Genomic DNA, 16555 nt, shown 5'->3' on the forward strand with positions numbered 1-16555 from the left:
TACTTTGTGCATGACACAAGTAATCTTTCCAACAATTGTTTACAGACAGATTATTTCACTTATAATTCACTGTATCATCATTCCAGTGGGTCAGAAGTTTACAAACACAAAGTTGACTGTGCCTTTAACAGCTTCGAAAACTCCAGAAAATTATGTCATGGCTTTAGAAGCTTCTGATAGGCTAATTGACATCATTTGAATCAATTGGAGGTGTACCTGTGGATGTATTTCAAGGCCTACCTTGTGAAGATGCTGGACAATGACCCAAAGCATACTTGCAAGCAAAGTTGTGGCAAAATGGCTTAAGGACAACAAAGTCAAGGTATTTGAGTGGCCATCACAAAGCCCTGGCCTCAATCCTATAGAAAACTTGTTGGCAGAACTGAAAAAGTGTGTGCGAGCAAGGAGGCCTACAAACCTGACTCAGTTACGCCAGCTCTGTCAGGAGGAATGGGCCAAAATTCACCCAACTTATTGGGGGAAGCTTGTGGAAGGCTACCCGAAACGTTTGACCCAAGTTAAACAATTTAAAGGCAATGCTACCAAATACTAATTGAGTGGATGTAAACTTCTGACCCATTGGGAATGTGATGAAAGAAATAAAACCTGAAATAAATCATTATCTCTACTATTATTCTGACATTTCACATTCTTAAATTAAAGTGGTGATTCTAACTGACCTAAGACAGGGAATTTGTACTTGGATTAAATGTCAGGAATTGTGAAAAACTGAGTTGAAATGTATTTGGCTAATGTGTATGTAAACTTCCGACTTCAACTGTAATTTTCTTTAGGAATGTGGTGGAGTAAAAGCTGTCAAAAAGAGAAATAGTAAAGTACAGATACCCCCAAAAATGACTTAAGTAGTACTTTAAAGTATTTTTACTTAAGTACTTTACACCACTGGTATCAGGCTAGTTCGTCACATTGTCTACTAGCCCAGTCTGAACAGTACTAGCCTCAGGCAAGCTTAATTTGTCAATAAAAAGGTCACAACAGTCATTATGCTAGCCTATGTTGGTGTTCTTTTTACTTGTATGGAATGTAATGTGTGTTGTACATGTAACTACGGTTGGTGGTTATCTAACACATTTTCATAAGCACCTATTAGATAACCACAGATATTTGACCTAACCAAAATAGCTTGTTAGCAGCTAGCAAACAGAGGTTACCTTATCACACCGCTTCAGCGATGCCTCTCGATTATAGAGGTAGGAAAACGATCAAATGCATGTGTGTGCTTATCGCAGTAGTAGTGATTACAAACCGGTACAGCACAGAGCTATCCTTGCTTCTGATCGACGGAGAGACCCAGGGTTTGCTAATTCGCTACAAACACCAGAGGGTAATTCAACAAATTATAGTAATATAAAAATGCTAAGGTAGCTAGCTGGGTAATTTGAGAAATTATTGACAAGAATAAACACAAGAAAAACAATATCAATTATTTACATGAGATACTAAAATGGCTTTAATATCTACTTGCTTGGTTACTTTCTACTTGTTGATATGTTTGCATGGAGAAACTTTCATTGAGGGATGTTGTCAAACCTTATGACAAAATGTCTAGTTCTGTATGATAGCCACTTAAGCAGCTAATTAGCATTCAATTTTTTATGGGGGTGGGCTGGAGTGGGCTGGGGTGCGGTGGGGGTAATTACAGGCAAATATATTGATAAAAGTTACCTTGTCCGAGAGATTTACACGGTTATCAAAATGTCACACCAGGGTAAACCTACACAAAACACAGACTATATTAATCACAGATGGAAAAATTATGAAAAACGATTGTAACCATTTCCTTTCTTTTTCTGGACGTGTACTTTTGTCAAAATCTGAAGGTCTGTCCAGATTCGTTTATACCTCCCTTGCCTTGGAAGTTCCTCTGTCAAAAACTAAAATGGTCGATACTAAATTATTTAACTTCATACGGAGGACTCAACCTCATTATTTAAGAAAAGCGGTAATATGTAGCACCCAAAGTGAGGGAGTGCTCTGGATTTTAAAACCTCTAATATAATCTTAAAATCAAATGGATACAAAACTATTTAAGAAATAAGGAATTAATTTGGAATATAATCCCTAATTCATTGAACATGGGTCAATCAGTCCTAAGAGATGGGCGAACGCCTTTTGGAACTGGACGATCGAAAGGGAGTCGGGTTCAGATCCCAGAATCCGGAGTGGTGTAGACGGGTGCTGCGAGGAGTCCAGTGCGGTAACGCGATTAATATTCCAACAGATTGGTGGTCTAGAATTCTTACTCAAATGCAACTTTGATGTGGGTAAGATCCCTATTAAGCTTGCTAACTTTCATAAACAAGTACTTCTAACTCGGAACCTCATGTACAAACATAATTTTCCCCCACACAGATATACAATCTGGAATAATAAAGACATAAAATACAAAAACAAGTATTTGTTTTTCCGAAATTGGTTTGACAACAGCATTATCTGGGTTAAACAATTATTAAATAATGATGGACAACTATATGATTGTCCAGAATTCATGATTACACACAATGTTACATTCACTCCTGAGGAGTTTCAAATAGTTGTTAGAGCTGTCCCTGAGGTGCTATTATTCTTTTAGGAGAATATAACAGTACTCCAAGTGCAACCGTTGAGGATTTTGTAGCCTCAATACAGCTAGAAGGAATTTACATTTTAAACTATAAATGTAATAACATGTATATAAGAAACCTATGTCAAGATGTTACTATTCCCCCTGCTAAAATATACTGGAATGCAGCCCTAGGACAAGTGAACTGGAACAAATTCTTGTTGTTATCTGTCAAATATTGTATATCTAATAAGGTTTTAAATTGTTTTATTTAACTAGGCAAGTCAGTTAAGATAAAATTCTTATTTACAATGACGACCTACCCCGGCCAAACCCTAACCCGAACGACGCTGGGCCAGTTGTGTGCCGCCCTAAGGTGAAAGAAGTATCATACAAACTCATTCATAGAATCTACCCTGTAAATACCTTTATTATACACAGATTCAATTTAGCTATTGATAACAAATGTGTATTTTGTGGTTGTGACCCAGAAACTCTTGACCATTTATTTTGGGACTGTTCTTATGTCAGAAGATTTTGGAGTGAGTTAAAATATTTTATTTGAAAATAAACTACTATTAATGTTAATTTGAGAGACTCTGATATTGTTTTATTTTGATCCAAATGATAAGGACCCTATTATTCATGGTAGATTCTTTATCCATAAAATTAAGTGGGCGGAGAACAAAACCCTCTTCACATTGTTTAAGATAGTAAGTGTAAAAACCAAAAAGCAATACTTACCATAAAACTTTTTGACAAATTGAAAATGTATCTCGATATGTAATACTGTCTGTTAGGTACTCTTGTTTGTATATTTCTGTTTTTGTATTTGTTTTGTTCATAATAATAATAAAAATAAATAAATCAAAAACAACAAAAAAAGATTGGAACCATTTCTGGGTTGTACCTCTAGGTTTTATGGGTATTATGACTGATACTGTGGTACTCATGCCACGTTCAAAACTGGGAACTCAAGGTAAAATCATGACGTCAGTAATCTTCAGGTCGCAAAGGAGCTTTAGAAAGAGGCTTGAGTTCCCGAGTTGGAATTCCGAGTTGGATTGGCCCACGGGATTAATCATTCAGCTGGTGTTGAAATTTTAGCACACAATTTCAAAGGAACATTTTTGTTTACTCAAATGGACACCAATGGAGATTGGCTAGTGGCGGTCATCAACCACATGGACAGATTATTTGTGTTGTGTAATTTATATGGATACTGTTCTAGTCCTCCAACTGACTTACTTCTAGAGGAAATTAAAGAAATTCTTAAAAGTCTTCTGAGAAAATATCCATCCAGTCAGATTATAGTTGGTGGAGATTTTAATATGGTTTATTATAATGAGACTGATAGATTGCCCCATAGGCCTAACATTGGTGTGAACAAATTGGTGAATTTCTGCCAAAGCTGGACTTAATTGACATATGAAGAGTTAAAAACCCTGGAGAGAAACAGTACACATGAAGTAATAGAGATCGTTCACCAGAATCAAGAATTTACGTGCGGTCCAGAATCTGTCGCAGCCGGCTGCGCCCGGGAGACCCATGGGGCGGCACACAATTGGCCCAGCGTCGTCCGGGTTAGGGGAGGGTTTGGCCGGCTGAGAGGTCCTTGTCCCATCGCGTACTAGCGACAACTGTGGTGGGCCGGGCGCAGTGTACGCTAACACGGTCTCCAGGTGTTCGGTGTTTCCTACAATACATTGGTGCGGCTGGCTTCAGGGTTAAGTGGGCACTGTATCAAGAAGCAGTGCGGCTTGGTTGGGTTGTGTTTCGGAGGACGCATGGCTCTCAACCTTCAATGAGACAAGACTGTAACTACCAATTGGATACCATGAAATTTGGGAGAAAAAGGGGTAAAAAACTAAAAACAAACAAAATATTTTTTAAATAATTTACTTGTGGGTGATAACCTCTAGTCTTGAACCCAAGACTGTAGAAGTAAAAATACTGCCTGCAGTCCCGACGAATCATAGTCATTTGGCTGACTGTAGAATGTGCAGTAATGATGATAAGAAATATTCTGGTGGTTAATGGAAATTAAATAACTCATTGTTATTGCATAATGATTTAAAAACGTGATTAAGAATCTAATTTCTGTTTACTGGAATCTAGCTACCTATAATGCAGAATATGGGAAATATTGGGAACTGCTGAAATGTAAAATCCGCTCAGCCTGTATTACTTATGGGAAACGGCTTGCTTTAAGAAGGAGATGTGAGGTAGCTGAGCTCTCTAGGACAATTGTTGATATCGCAGAGATTGAGCATCTTGATCTTAATGAGAAAGCTAAATTGAATGATTTACAGAATCAACTTCATAAGATCAAGAAAACAATGGCTTGAAAAAGTCGAAAAGATACTTTTTTAATTTGGAAAAGAGGAGCGGGAAACTAAGCACACTTCGGAAATGTAAGATTAATGGGGTAACCTCTGAGGATAGAGAGTTATTATCAGACTTTACCACTAAGTTTTATGAGAATCTTTACTCCTTAGATAACAGTTTGAGTGACTCTAAGGATCTCCTTGATTCTATAGAGAATGTTAACTCGGTTAGTGAAGAATTAAATCAGTCTTTATTTATTGATCAATTATGGACATCCAATATGGGGTTGGTCAATTACGAAATAACAAATCTCCAGGTTGTGATGGATTAACCTCTGAATTTTACAAAACCTTCTCTGAAGAAATAGCACAATATTTACTCGAAACCTTTATTAAGGAGGCTATAAAGAAGGGAGAACTACCTGCCTCTCTGAAGCAAGGGGTTATTACTCTTATACCTATACCACACAAGGATCTCTTAAATATTGATAATTGGCGTCCAATCACACTCCTAAATAACGACTACAAAATTATAGGCTCAATCTTTGTGAAAAGGTAAAAGTCATGCTTGAATGATCTGATTGATGAATGTCAATCAGGGTTTATGAAAGGGTGCCATATATCTAATAATCTGAGGCTGGTCTATTGGATGACTTCCCTGTTATCTTATTTTTGGATTTTCAGAAAGCATTTGATACCGTAAGTCACAATTTTATCTTTGATTGTCTTAAGCATTTGAAGTTTGGTCATTTTTTTGTTGATGCTATTAGAACTCTGTATAATGGTGGCAGTAGTTGTATCAAACTCTTTCATGGAACATTCTCAAGGTTTAACATTTACAAAGGAATATGACAAGGTTGTCCAATCTCACCTTTTCTATTTTTGTTAGTATCTCAAATCTTATGCTCATTAGTTTATCAAAGTCAATTTAAAGGCATTACATTCCAGGCCAGAGAGATCAAGATATCCCAACTGGCGGATGACACCTCCCATTTTTTGAAAAATGTGTCACAAGCTAGATTAGCTTTGGATATTGTGAAGCAGTTCTCCAAAACCTCAGGTTTAGTATTAAATCTTTCCAAATGTGAGATGTTTGTTATGAAAGGAGCTGTCAATCAGCATCTCTGAAAAAGATACTGTAACATACCTCGGTGTAAAATCACCAAAAATCTTAAGGCGGTGAATGATCTTAATTTGAATCCTGTGACTGAATCTATCAAAAGGTAGAGTGCTTTTATCAAAAGCTGAGGGGCTATCTCGTGCATCTTATCTTTTTTCATCTATTGACTTTCCCAAATCCACTTGTTGTACCTTAGATAGGCTATTGTACAACTTCATATGGAAAAACAAGCCACATAAGATAAAAATAGATGTTATCACCAACAGGGTTTGTGATGGCGGTCTAAATGTCTGAGACTTCACTCTATTTAATCAGATATCAAATGTCAACTGGGTTAAAAGGTACTTAAAAAATCTTCATCGTTTTTGGAATATTATATCTCATTTTGTTTTTCAGAAGCTAGGGGCTTAATTTTTGACTACAATGTCCCTATATTGTGGGTAAACTTCTTGTGAAATTGGCGGCTTTTCACAAGCAGGCTTTAATGTCCTGGGTTTTGCTGTATAAACACAACTTTTCATCTCATAAATGTTTTATATGGAATAATGGGTCGATATTACATAGAAACAAGATGAAATTTTACCGTAACTGGTTCTCCAAAAACATTGTCCTTGTCAGCCAATTAGTTAGTATTTACGCGGAGAGAATTTATGGAAAGATACAACTGTGAGGTTTGAAGCTAGGATAATGACACTGTTATAAAAGCTATACTTAGTGGGATAAAATCTTTACTTCAGAATAATGCATATTTTGGAACATCTCCTATTGTAAGCGATATCCAGGTGAATGGCATAGGTTTACTAGATAATAAATTCAACAATCATTTATTAAGGGATATTTTATACAGGAATTCTATTCCTCCTGCTATATTTTGTTGGGCTTCATTGTTTGATGTTGTAACAAATCCTGTGTGGAGCTGGTGTAGCGGAGTCAGGCGCAGGACAACAGATATGAGTAATAAAATGTCATTTACTCAAAAGTATACAATTACAAAGCAATAATACTAGCCCACAAATAACGGACCGTATACAACAAACAATCACTCACAAAAACCATTGGGAAAACAGAGGGTTAAATAATGAACATGTAATTGGGGAGTTGAAACCAGGTGTGTAAAACAAAGACAAAACAAATGGAAAATGAAAAGTGGATCGGCGATGGCTAGAAGGCCGGTGACGTCGACCACAGAACGCCGCCCGAACAAGGAGAGGGACAGACTTCGGCGGAAGTCGTGACAGATGTAAACTGGCGCCATGCTTGGCTCACTCCACACAAATTTATGGTGATCAATAAAGTAAAGCAGATCTCCTTTATGATTATCCATAGATTCTACCCGTGTAATAGCTTGATTTGTAAATATATACCTAATGTTACCAGTGAATGCAGTTTTTGTGAACTAGAAACGGAATCTATCGAACACTTATTCTGTAATTGTTACATAGTGAGGTGTTCTGGATTGATGTAAAACTATATCTTTGCAACAAAATGCATACAACCATTGAAATATTTAAGTTTGACATATTATTTTACTACACTGATTCCACAATTGAACATCAGTATGTCATAAATCTCTTTATTTTATTAGGAACATTTTTCAAACAAATCAAAATGTATCTGATTTGGAAAACTATTTTGAATCATTAAAACGTATACAAAACAAAATGTAAAAAAAAAAGTATTCGCTACATGTGTAACGCGGGTCGTCTAAAGGAGACCAAGGCGCAGTGTGTATAGTGCTCATTCTTTACTTTAATCAAAAAAACACTTAACAAAACAAGAAACGACCGACAACAGTTCCGTAAGGTACACTAGATTAAACGGAGAACAACTACCCACAAAAACCCAGGAAGAAAAACCCCTACTTAAATATGATCTCCAATCAGAGGCAACAAGGATCAGCTGCTTCCAATTGGAGATCAACCCAAACAACCCCAACATAGAAAAACTATAACTTAAACATAGAAATAGAAAACATAGAAAAACCCAAAACAACCCCCTGTCACACCCTGACCTACTCTACAATAGAAAATGACATCTTACTAGGGTCAGGACGTGATAGTACCCCCCCACCCCCCACAAAGGTGCAGACTCCGAATGCAACATAATATATAAAGAAACCACAAAACAAAAGGGAGGGTAGGGAGGGTGATAATTGTCTATGGCGGCTCAAATGCAGTCCACATAACCTTAACCTCCAGCATAGGAGCCGGCTCTGGTTCTGGGCGTACTCCCCGCTCCACCCGCTGATCCTTCTGCTTTATTACCACCTGACCGTGGATTGTCGTCGAAGGAACCGGACTGTAGATCATTGCTGGAGGTTCTGGGCTGCAGGCCGCTGCTGGAGGTTCTGGGCTGCAGGCCGCCGCTGGAGGCTCTGGGCTGCAGACCGCCGCTGGAGGCTCTGGGCTGCAGACTGCCGCTGGAGGCTCTGGCTGCAGACCGCATGGATATATGGATATATCTTATGTAAAATTTTAAAGTGCGCTTCCTTAACTTTGTTTGGTATACAATATTTGTAAGGCCTTAACCATGCATTTTTCCAGACAATATCAGGAATAAGCATGTTCCAGATTTTTTTTTCTCTCGGTGTAAGTTGGTTTTGTGAATGAAGAATTTGTCTTATATATTTATTACAACAAGATTTCTCAAGTAAGCCCACGCCTTCCAATCTAAATTCTGGATAAACTTTGTGATCATTACCAAAGCTAAGATGAGTTTTCATTAGTGTAGTTAGACCACTGGGAATGGCTTTGATCACAGAAATAAACTCTCTGAAAGGTATTGGAAACTCTTTCAATGTTATAAATTGTTCATATGTGAGAATATTACCCTTGTTGTCAAAAACATCAAGAACAAAGTCAATATTCCTCTCATGCCAGCTGGGGTAGAACATTGACTTATTCCTTACAGTTATTCCACAAAAGAGCTTTATGTGGGGAAAGAATGTGCAGGAAACATATTTCCAGGCCATTAACGCATGTTGGTGAAACCTAGCCAATTTAGCAGGTAATCTTTCAGGAATATAATTATATTTCAGTAAAAATTGAAGACCTCCCAATTTATTAAACACATTATTTGGAATTAAATACCATATTGAATCAGTATCGATCAAACATCTTTCAACCAGTTGATCTTGAAAGTGTTTTTTCATAGATGTTTTGAACGCATTGATGAAGTCTGAAGTCTGAAGTCTTGAGATTTTTGAGTTCCCAGTTGTTGTGAACGCGGCAACAATGACCAATACATCACATTAGCCGTCCAGGGTTTATATACACCATTGGCTTCTTTAATGTATCGTTAACCCTGGCCACAGGGATTCGGTTGGTCTTGCGAAGTGTCAATCTACAGATTTTCCGCCCTATAGATAAAGGTGGGGCGTCTCTGTATGACATCATTTGCCAAACTTTTCAACATGGCGACACAACAAACGGAAGCGATCGAAGCAATGGAAAATGCGAACCGAACTTCGCATCCTGGCTTCAGTAACGACAAGTATTCTCTGCTCGTCATTGTCGGTGGACATAGTCGGACTGGATTTGTGGACTACGTGGTTGCAGAGATAAAGAGAGGTAATGTGGCCCAATGTTGATTGATTTAGTGCCAGACCGCGCTTCCACCTCCCGATTTGGCTCGAGCTAGCGCCTTTAGTACAGGTGACGTTGCATACTATATTACTGCGTTTTCAAGTATATTCCGTCAACAAATGGTTCTAATTGCAAATCAACACACAAATCAGCCAATTGGCACTGAAATATCCCACTAGTGTCGTGAATGTATGTAAATATTTTCCACGACGAAATACAACGTTAAAGATGATGCCACATGCAAACCCCGTTTGTAGTAGACAGTAAATGGAAAGATAAGGGAGGAGGAAGCCAGTAAGGGATATAATAGCAACAAGGATGTTGGATCTCCTGGCAGATGGTTCGCAGAGGGCATCTGCATGGTGTGTAAGTTAACAAAACAAAATGGTCAATATGGTGTGTTAGTGTAAGTTCACAAAACAAAAGGGGCAGTATTATTTTACTTCGAATCTGATTTACCAGTTGATCACTAGCTTTGGATGATCTTGCCTGATAGACCAGCTGTCAATCAGACCATAAACTAGACAGTTAGGTTAGCAACGGAAGTTTAAACTATGTAAAATGATCAGGCAAAATTTTAAGTTAAGAGACCAATTAATGCAATGGCATGGTTTAGCGCTTGCTCTATAATGATGAATTCTGACATTTACATCTTAAATACTGTCTTCAATATTTATGAATACATATTTTGTGTAAATTATCATTCATTTATTTAAATTTAACACATTTCAGCACTACATAACGGTTTTTTTTTACACCCATTTTGCAGGATTCAAGTGTCAGACATGTACCAAACCCTTCCCCCAAAGTACAAGGCTTCATTTTCTGTTATCTTACCTAGAATGACTCAGTATGATGTGCAGGTGCTCACCAGAGTTCTAATTATTGGCTTTGATGACCTTGTCATTGAAGCATATTCATACAAATGTTCTATGCTGTTTTGTTACCAGTATATAAAGCTTGGGCAGCTAAGCTGAATTTTGTTTTCTCTTCTCTGTCTGTACACCATATAAGATTGTTCTTGATGACTGCAAGTGCCTCAGTGAATTAAGGTAACTGTACACTTCTATCATGAATCACATTTATTTCAATTACATGATTGCATGACATGATGCAGAGTTGCCTCTGTCTGGTAGTGGGCAGGGGCTCCAGTTTGTGTGTGCATTGGAATTTGCTTGGCTTGTACTGTTGAGAAATCCAATAGCTGTCATTTCCCACTCCTGATTAGCTGAGGGAAGCTGTTTTATGCTGAGTTCATCTTTTACAGACTTGCATTACTAGCCACACTGCAGATCACTCTTTCATCCCATGGCAACAAGCCAATGGAAGGGCTCAACATTTGTGCCCGCCGCTCTATCTAAGGAGCCGAATAGCTTTTGCCTCACTTTCCAAGGACATTGCTCCAGAGAAAGGTGTGGTATGTTTGTTTACTAAACACGGGAGTAAACGCATTGAGCAGGCGAAGACATTTTACATTACATTTAGTCTGTTGTATCTCCCTCATCCCTTTAAGACTGCTTGTCTTGGAGGAAAGTTTATCTTGGCTTGCATCCATAAAATGCACTGTGTTTTAAAGACTCCCGTCTGGTTCCAAGATGCCACTGTGCTGGACTTCTGGGGGTTTCTCACCAGGGAGGGACTCCACTGTGCGCTGACTTCTCCAGGGTCAAGACAGGGGATCATTGTAAAGGTCTGGCCTCTCGAGACCACTCAAGACCTCAGGGTCCTCTAGTCTCACACGAAATCACGGAATGGCCGGGCTTTTTCCCCAAGCTTGTAAGGGTTTTTGTAAGGGTGCCTTCTTGCTGTTTGTTTTAGTTTAGTTACTAACATACAGCCCTGCGCATCTGTCAGGGTGTTGCCTTAATAGCTCCGACTTTGTAGAAAGAAACAGTTTGCGCTGAGCTTCGAACACTCCAAGGCTAGTATCATTCACAAAGCTTCTTTGTCACTTGCTTGTAGCTGATTTTTTTTTTTCTCCCCCACTCATGCTACAATGAATAGCAGGAAATTATATTTCCAAATAACGTCAACATCCTGATTTGTGTGTCACCCTTGTGTAGCGTTAGTTAATGGAAGCATATGCGATTTTTATTGCTTCCAGCAACTTAGAAAATGAGTAACAAATCAAATGGTGATGAGTGATTCCTCAAGAAACACAGAAAAAAAAAATATGATTTTGGGGATTTTCACAAAATGTAATCCATAGAATAGTCCTTTGGTAGAAGGATTGTTGACATATACAGTGCATTTGGAAAGTATTCAGACCCCTTCCCTTTTCCACATTTTGTTACATTACCGGATTGTGTGGAGGCACAGATCTGGGGAAGGGTCATAATGTCTGCAGCATAGAAGATCCCCAAGAACACAGTGGCCTCCATTCTTAAATGGAAGAAGTTTAGAACTACCAAGACTCTTCCTAGAGCTGGCTGCCTGGCCAAATAGAGCAATTCAAGGGAGAAGGGTCTTGGTCAGGGAGGAGACCAAGAACCCAATGGTCACTGTGACAGAGCTCTAGAAGTTCCTCTGTGGAGATGGTTGTCCTTCAGGAATGTTCTCCCATCTCTGCAACACTTCACCAATCAGGCTTTTATGGTAGAGTGGCCAGATGGAAGCCACTCCTCAGTAAAAGGCACATGACAGCCCGCTTGGAGTCTGCCAAAAGGCACCTGAAGACTCTGACCATGAGAAACAAGATTCTCTGGTCTGATGAAACCAAGATTGAACTCTTTGGCCTGAATGCCAAGCATCACGTCTGGAGGAAACCTGGCACCATCCCTACGGTGAAGCATGGTGGTGGCAGCATCATGCTGTGGGGATGTTTTTCAGTGCGCAGGGACTGGGAGACTAGTCAGTTTTGAGGGAAAGATGAACGGTGCAAAGTACAGATGAAACGCTCAAGAACCTCAGACTGGGGTGACAGTTCACCTTCCAAAAGGACAACGACCTTAAGCATACAGCCAAGACAACGCAGGAGTGGCTTCGGGACAAAACTTCTGAATGTCCTTCAATGGCCCAGCCAGAGCCTGGACTTGAACCCGATCGAACATCACTAGAGACCTGAAAATAGCTGTGCAGTGACACTCCCCATCCAACCTGACAGAGCTTGAGAGGATCTGCGGAGAAGAATGGTACAAACTCCCCGACTACTACAGGTGTGCCAAGCTTGTAGCGTCATACCCAAGAAGACTCAAGGTTGTTAATTGCTGCCAAAGGTGCTTCAAGAAAGTACTGAGTAAAGGGTCTGAATACTTATGCAAACGTTGTACCCCCCCTAACATTTTTTTTCTACATTTGCAGAAATGTCTAAAAATATATTTTTGCTCGTGTGTAGATTGATGAAAAAATAAATATTCAATACATTTTAGAATAAGGCTGTAACGTAACAAAATATAGAAAAAGTTAAGGGGTCTGAATACTTTCTGAATGCACTGTATCTACCTCCATTACTCCAGTATCCCTGCACATTGCAAATATGGTATTGGAGCTGAACCTGTGTGTGTATAGTATTCTTACTTATTGTGTTTGTCATATCTTATTTATCATGTTTTTTTTCTTTCTACGATTACATTGTTATTGATTATTGCATTGTTGGGTTTTGAATTTGCAAGAAAGGCATTTCACTGTACTTGTGCATGTGACATTAAAACTTGAAACTGAAACTTGAATATTTCATGGCCCTAAACCCGTCCACTGTGGGGACTGTGTGTTATGAGTCAACCCGCACATCACTTGTACACCGTTAGTCACTCACCCTTCTAGATAACTTGAAACAGCCTAACCAGGTATTGTCTTGAAGTCGCCTAGGCTAGCTAATGCTAGCCAACTTCTTTCACCAATTAGCAGGCTGGTGTTCGACCCGTGGCAAAGTTGGTTCAACATTGGATAGTCTTCTTTTGTCTGGGTTACATGAGGAATCACTTTGATTTGATTTCCGTGCCCTTTGCATAGGCTTGTAGACTCTGCTGCTACATTTAGCATGTTCTCTTTTGGATAGTTTCCCCATGCTCACAAACATTACTTGATTCCCATAAATTCATGCAAGTTGGCAACTTGTGTACCTTTACAAGAATTGACTGCAAATGTCAATGAATAGTTTTGGTCTCAAAATATGTAATTGTCATGCCTGCGTCAGTGTGCCTTGGCAGCGTTCAGTGTGACGGAATGGTGAAGTCTCTTGAAGAAGCCAGCAGCCCTGAGAGCCCAGCTACGCTGCCGAGCATAAATAATGAAACCTATTTACTTCAGCTTGGCTTCACCAGAGTGCCAGAGAATAGAAGTCTCCGTTGTCAAGACGTACACGTTGTTTCCTCACTACCCCTTTAGCATTAGCTATTCGGAGTTACCTTATCACCATCCAGACAGACTCCAGTAACCGTGCAGTTCAGAGGCGAGGTGTGGATATACTACCCAGAATACCCTGGGTTGCTAGGAGAACGTTGTCCTTAAATGCAGAGGTTGGGTAAGTTGGTAGTGGCATTCGATGTTTTCCACCATTTCTATCTGGTTCAGCTTGGGCTGGGGAGGGTACTAGGGACGATGCAGCTGTGTGTCTGAGTGTGAAAATACTGGACTCTGGCTGCATCTTATTGAGAGCTTGTAGCCCCATAATGAGACTGAATGTGTGAAGTTCAGTCATTAGCAGTGTTTCCCCTAGGATTTTGTTTTGATGCAATGGAAAAGTTAGTCCGCTGCGGTGGTCTGACAGCATTCCCTCTGGAAGATTTTTTTTTTTGTAGAACGACTGGGAATGTTACCTCTGACTTTTTAAAAACAATTTCTACTCCAATATATGAACATTTAATTATGTTGACACCATCTGAAATACAACTGATCCGTGCCACTGCACTGTAGGGAGATGATGATGATGATGATGAGGAGGAGGAGCAAGCGGTGTCTGGGCACTCGTGGCTCTCATTTGCGCCACTGCTAGTTACTAATATACGTTGTTACTTTTCACTCCGCTCTTAAAGGGATAGTGCGAGATTAAGTCCTTTTTCAATTTACCCAGAATCAGGAACTTGCGGATACCATGTTTACTTCTCTGTGTCTAGTATAAAGGAAGTAGGTAGTTAGTTTCGCGAGCTTGCCAGCAGATAACCATAGACTTTCAGTCATTGCACTAGCGCTAGTTAGCAACTTCCTTCAAAATGCACGCAGAGACATAATTGGTATTATCCACGAGTTCATCTGACTCTGTGGAAGTAGATAAATCCCGAAGTAGCCCTTTAAAACAGCCTGCGTCTGGACAAACTCTGCCCCTCTCTGCCCTTTCTTTCTTTCCTTTCTCTTCTTTTCTCATCTCCCAGCTCATACTGACACATCCACATGAGCCCCCTGTCTTGCATCCTCACCCACTGAGTCCCGACCAACCCCGGACGTCCATGAACTTTGAAAAGTAGTTGAAATTTGGTCAGTCCACCCTGGCCTTGCCGTTAACATCCACAGAGAGAGCGGACTGGACCAAATCTGAGCCTATCATAGACACGTTTTGATAGTGCAGTGAGTTGAGCATAGTAGAGTAGTGTACATTTAGTAAAGTACAGGACAGTGACTACAGCACAGTTGATTATAGTACAATACAGTACAGTAAAGATGTCCAAAGGAGAATGACATTCATTTCCATAGTTATGCATTTCTGCGTAGTACAAATCAGGGACTCATTACCATAATTCCATTCCCGGGTGTAAATCCACTTCACTTACTGTAGTTTAATAACCAAAATAGATTTTTTTTCAAACTCAAGGTGCCATGTCATAGCTGACATACCATTCTTTCTGCAGACATCTTTGAATCTTAATTTGGAGCAGATAAACCTGGTTGCATTAAACAGATTTTACCGTAATTCCATTACCAAAGTTTGCATCTGCAAAGTTCTTCCACAAAATTTTGTTTTTGTAAATTTTTCCATGGAAATTGTTAAAAGTAGTCCTTGTGCATAGAGTTGTATGGTTTGTTAAACTTTTGAAATCAATGCTTTTTGTTTGGCATACATTTTAATGTGAAAACTGTGTTAAAGCGTAATTCTGTTACAGTGGAATTGCCCGTCAGTATCTGTGTTGAGGCCATGTGACTGATGTCACAAACACTTCGTGTGTGTGTGTGTCACACTGCTCACCATATCCTTCCCTTCCTGGTCAGTGATAGAGGCAGGCGCTTTGTTAATGATTTGGTTTGGGGAACAAGCCTGAAGAAACGGTCTTGAAGATTCTCTGAGTATAACATGACTAAAAGTATTTGGTGATGACTGTCAAAACATTTTGTATTTTTATGAATGCAGCCCCTGAATACTGTATTCCTCCTACATGGTCAACATGCTTGTGATTGCTGGCAAAGTGCAAATAGAAGAGGGGCTTCCTATTGAAAGAACAACGCTGTGCAGATGGTCTGTCAGTTAGTTGGTTCAGCTGTGCTTGTTCTTATGTGTTGTTGTAATGTGCTGATGGACAGCCTAGAATAGATAACCCCAGCAGGTCAAAATGTCTTATCTTTGCTCCAACCCAACGGTGGGTCAAGCCAGCCCTAGTCTACCCCAGACAAGTCTTCTCTTGTTACTGTCGGTCAGAGACTTACCAGCTGCCTCTGTGTACTCTAGCATCCTCCCAGGACCCCTCAGCCCCATTTCCCATCTGCTACCACCATTGTCCAGTGTACTCCCTCTTGAGTGTCTGTGTTGTATGTGCCACTGGCTTAACACTAGACCCGCTAAAGCGGTCATTTTGACAGCTCATTAATTAATTTTTAAAGTCATATCCCCTCCGTCGTTGACTTTTCCTAAATAAGTCTATATAATATACTGCCATTTGTTAGAATTGTTATATCACAAACAGAACTGGAATTCTAACCAGTTTTAGGAGGGCGTGTCATTATTTGAATGGTTTTCCCCGTTGCCCGTCCTCCCGACAGTAGGGCCTGCTCCGCCCGATGTTGGAAGGTGCAGTGGCCAGTTGATAATCACCCC

The 16555-nt window shown here is 39.6% G+C and overlaps 1 protein-coding gene across 1 annotated transcript in view; it reads left to right on the forward strand.

Moving 5' to 3' along the window:
• The first annotated feature begins 9388 nt into the window (after nt 1-9388).
• Nucleotides 9389-16555, forward strand: part of LOC106613609 (microtubule-associated protein 1S) — a 50596-nt gene continuing 43429 nt past the window's right edge. The window contains exon 1 of the mRNA XM_014216043.3: nt 9389-9579. Within this exon, the coding sequence (XP_014071518.1) occupies nt 9396-9579 (184 nt within the window). The 5' untranslated portion in view covers nt 9389-9395. The remainder of the gene's footprint in view (nt 9580-16555) is intronic.

Source organism: Salmo salar, chromosome 10 (genome assembly GCF_965601325.2).
Source record: "Salmo salar chromosome 10, fSalSal1, whole genome shotgun sequence".
In the NCBI taxonomy this organism is placed as follows: domain Eukaryota; kingdom Metazoa; phylum Chordata; class Actinopteri; order Salmoniformes; family Salmonidae; genus Salmo; species Salmo salar.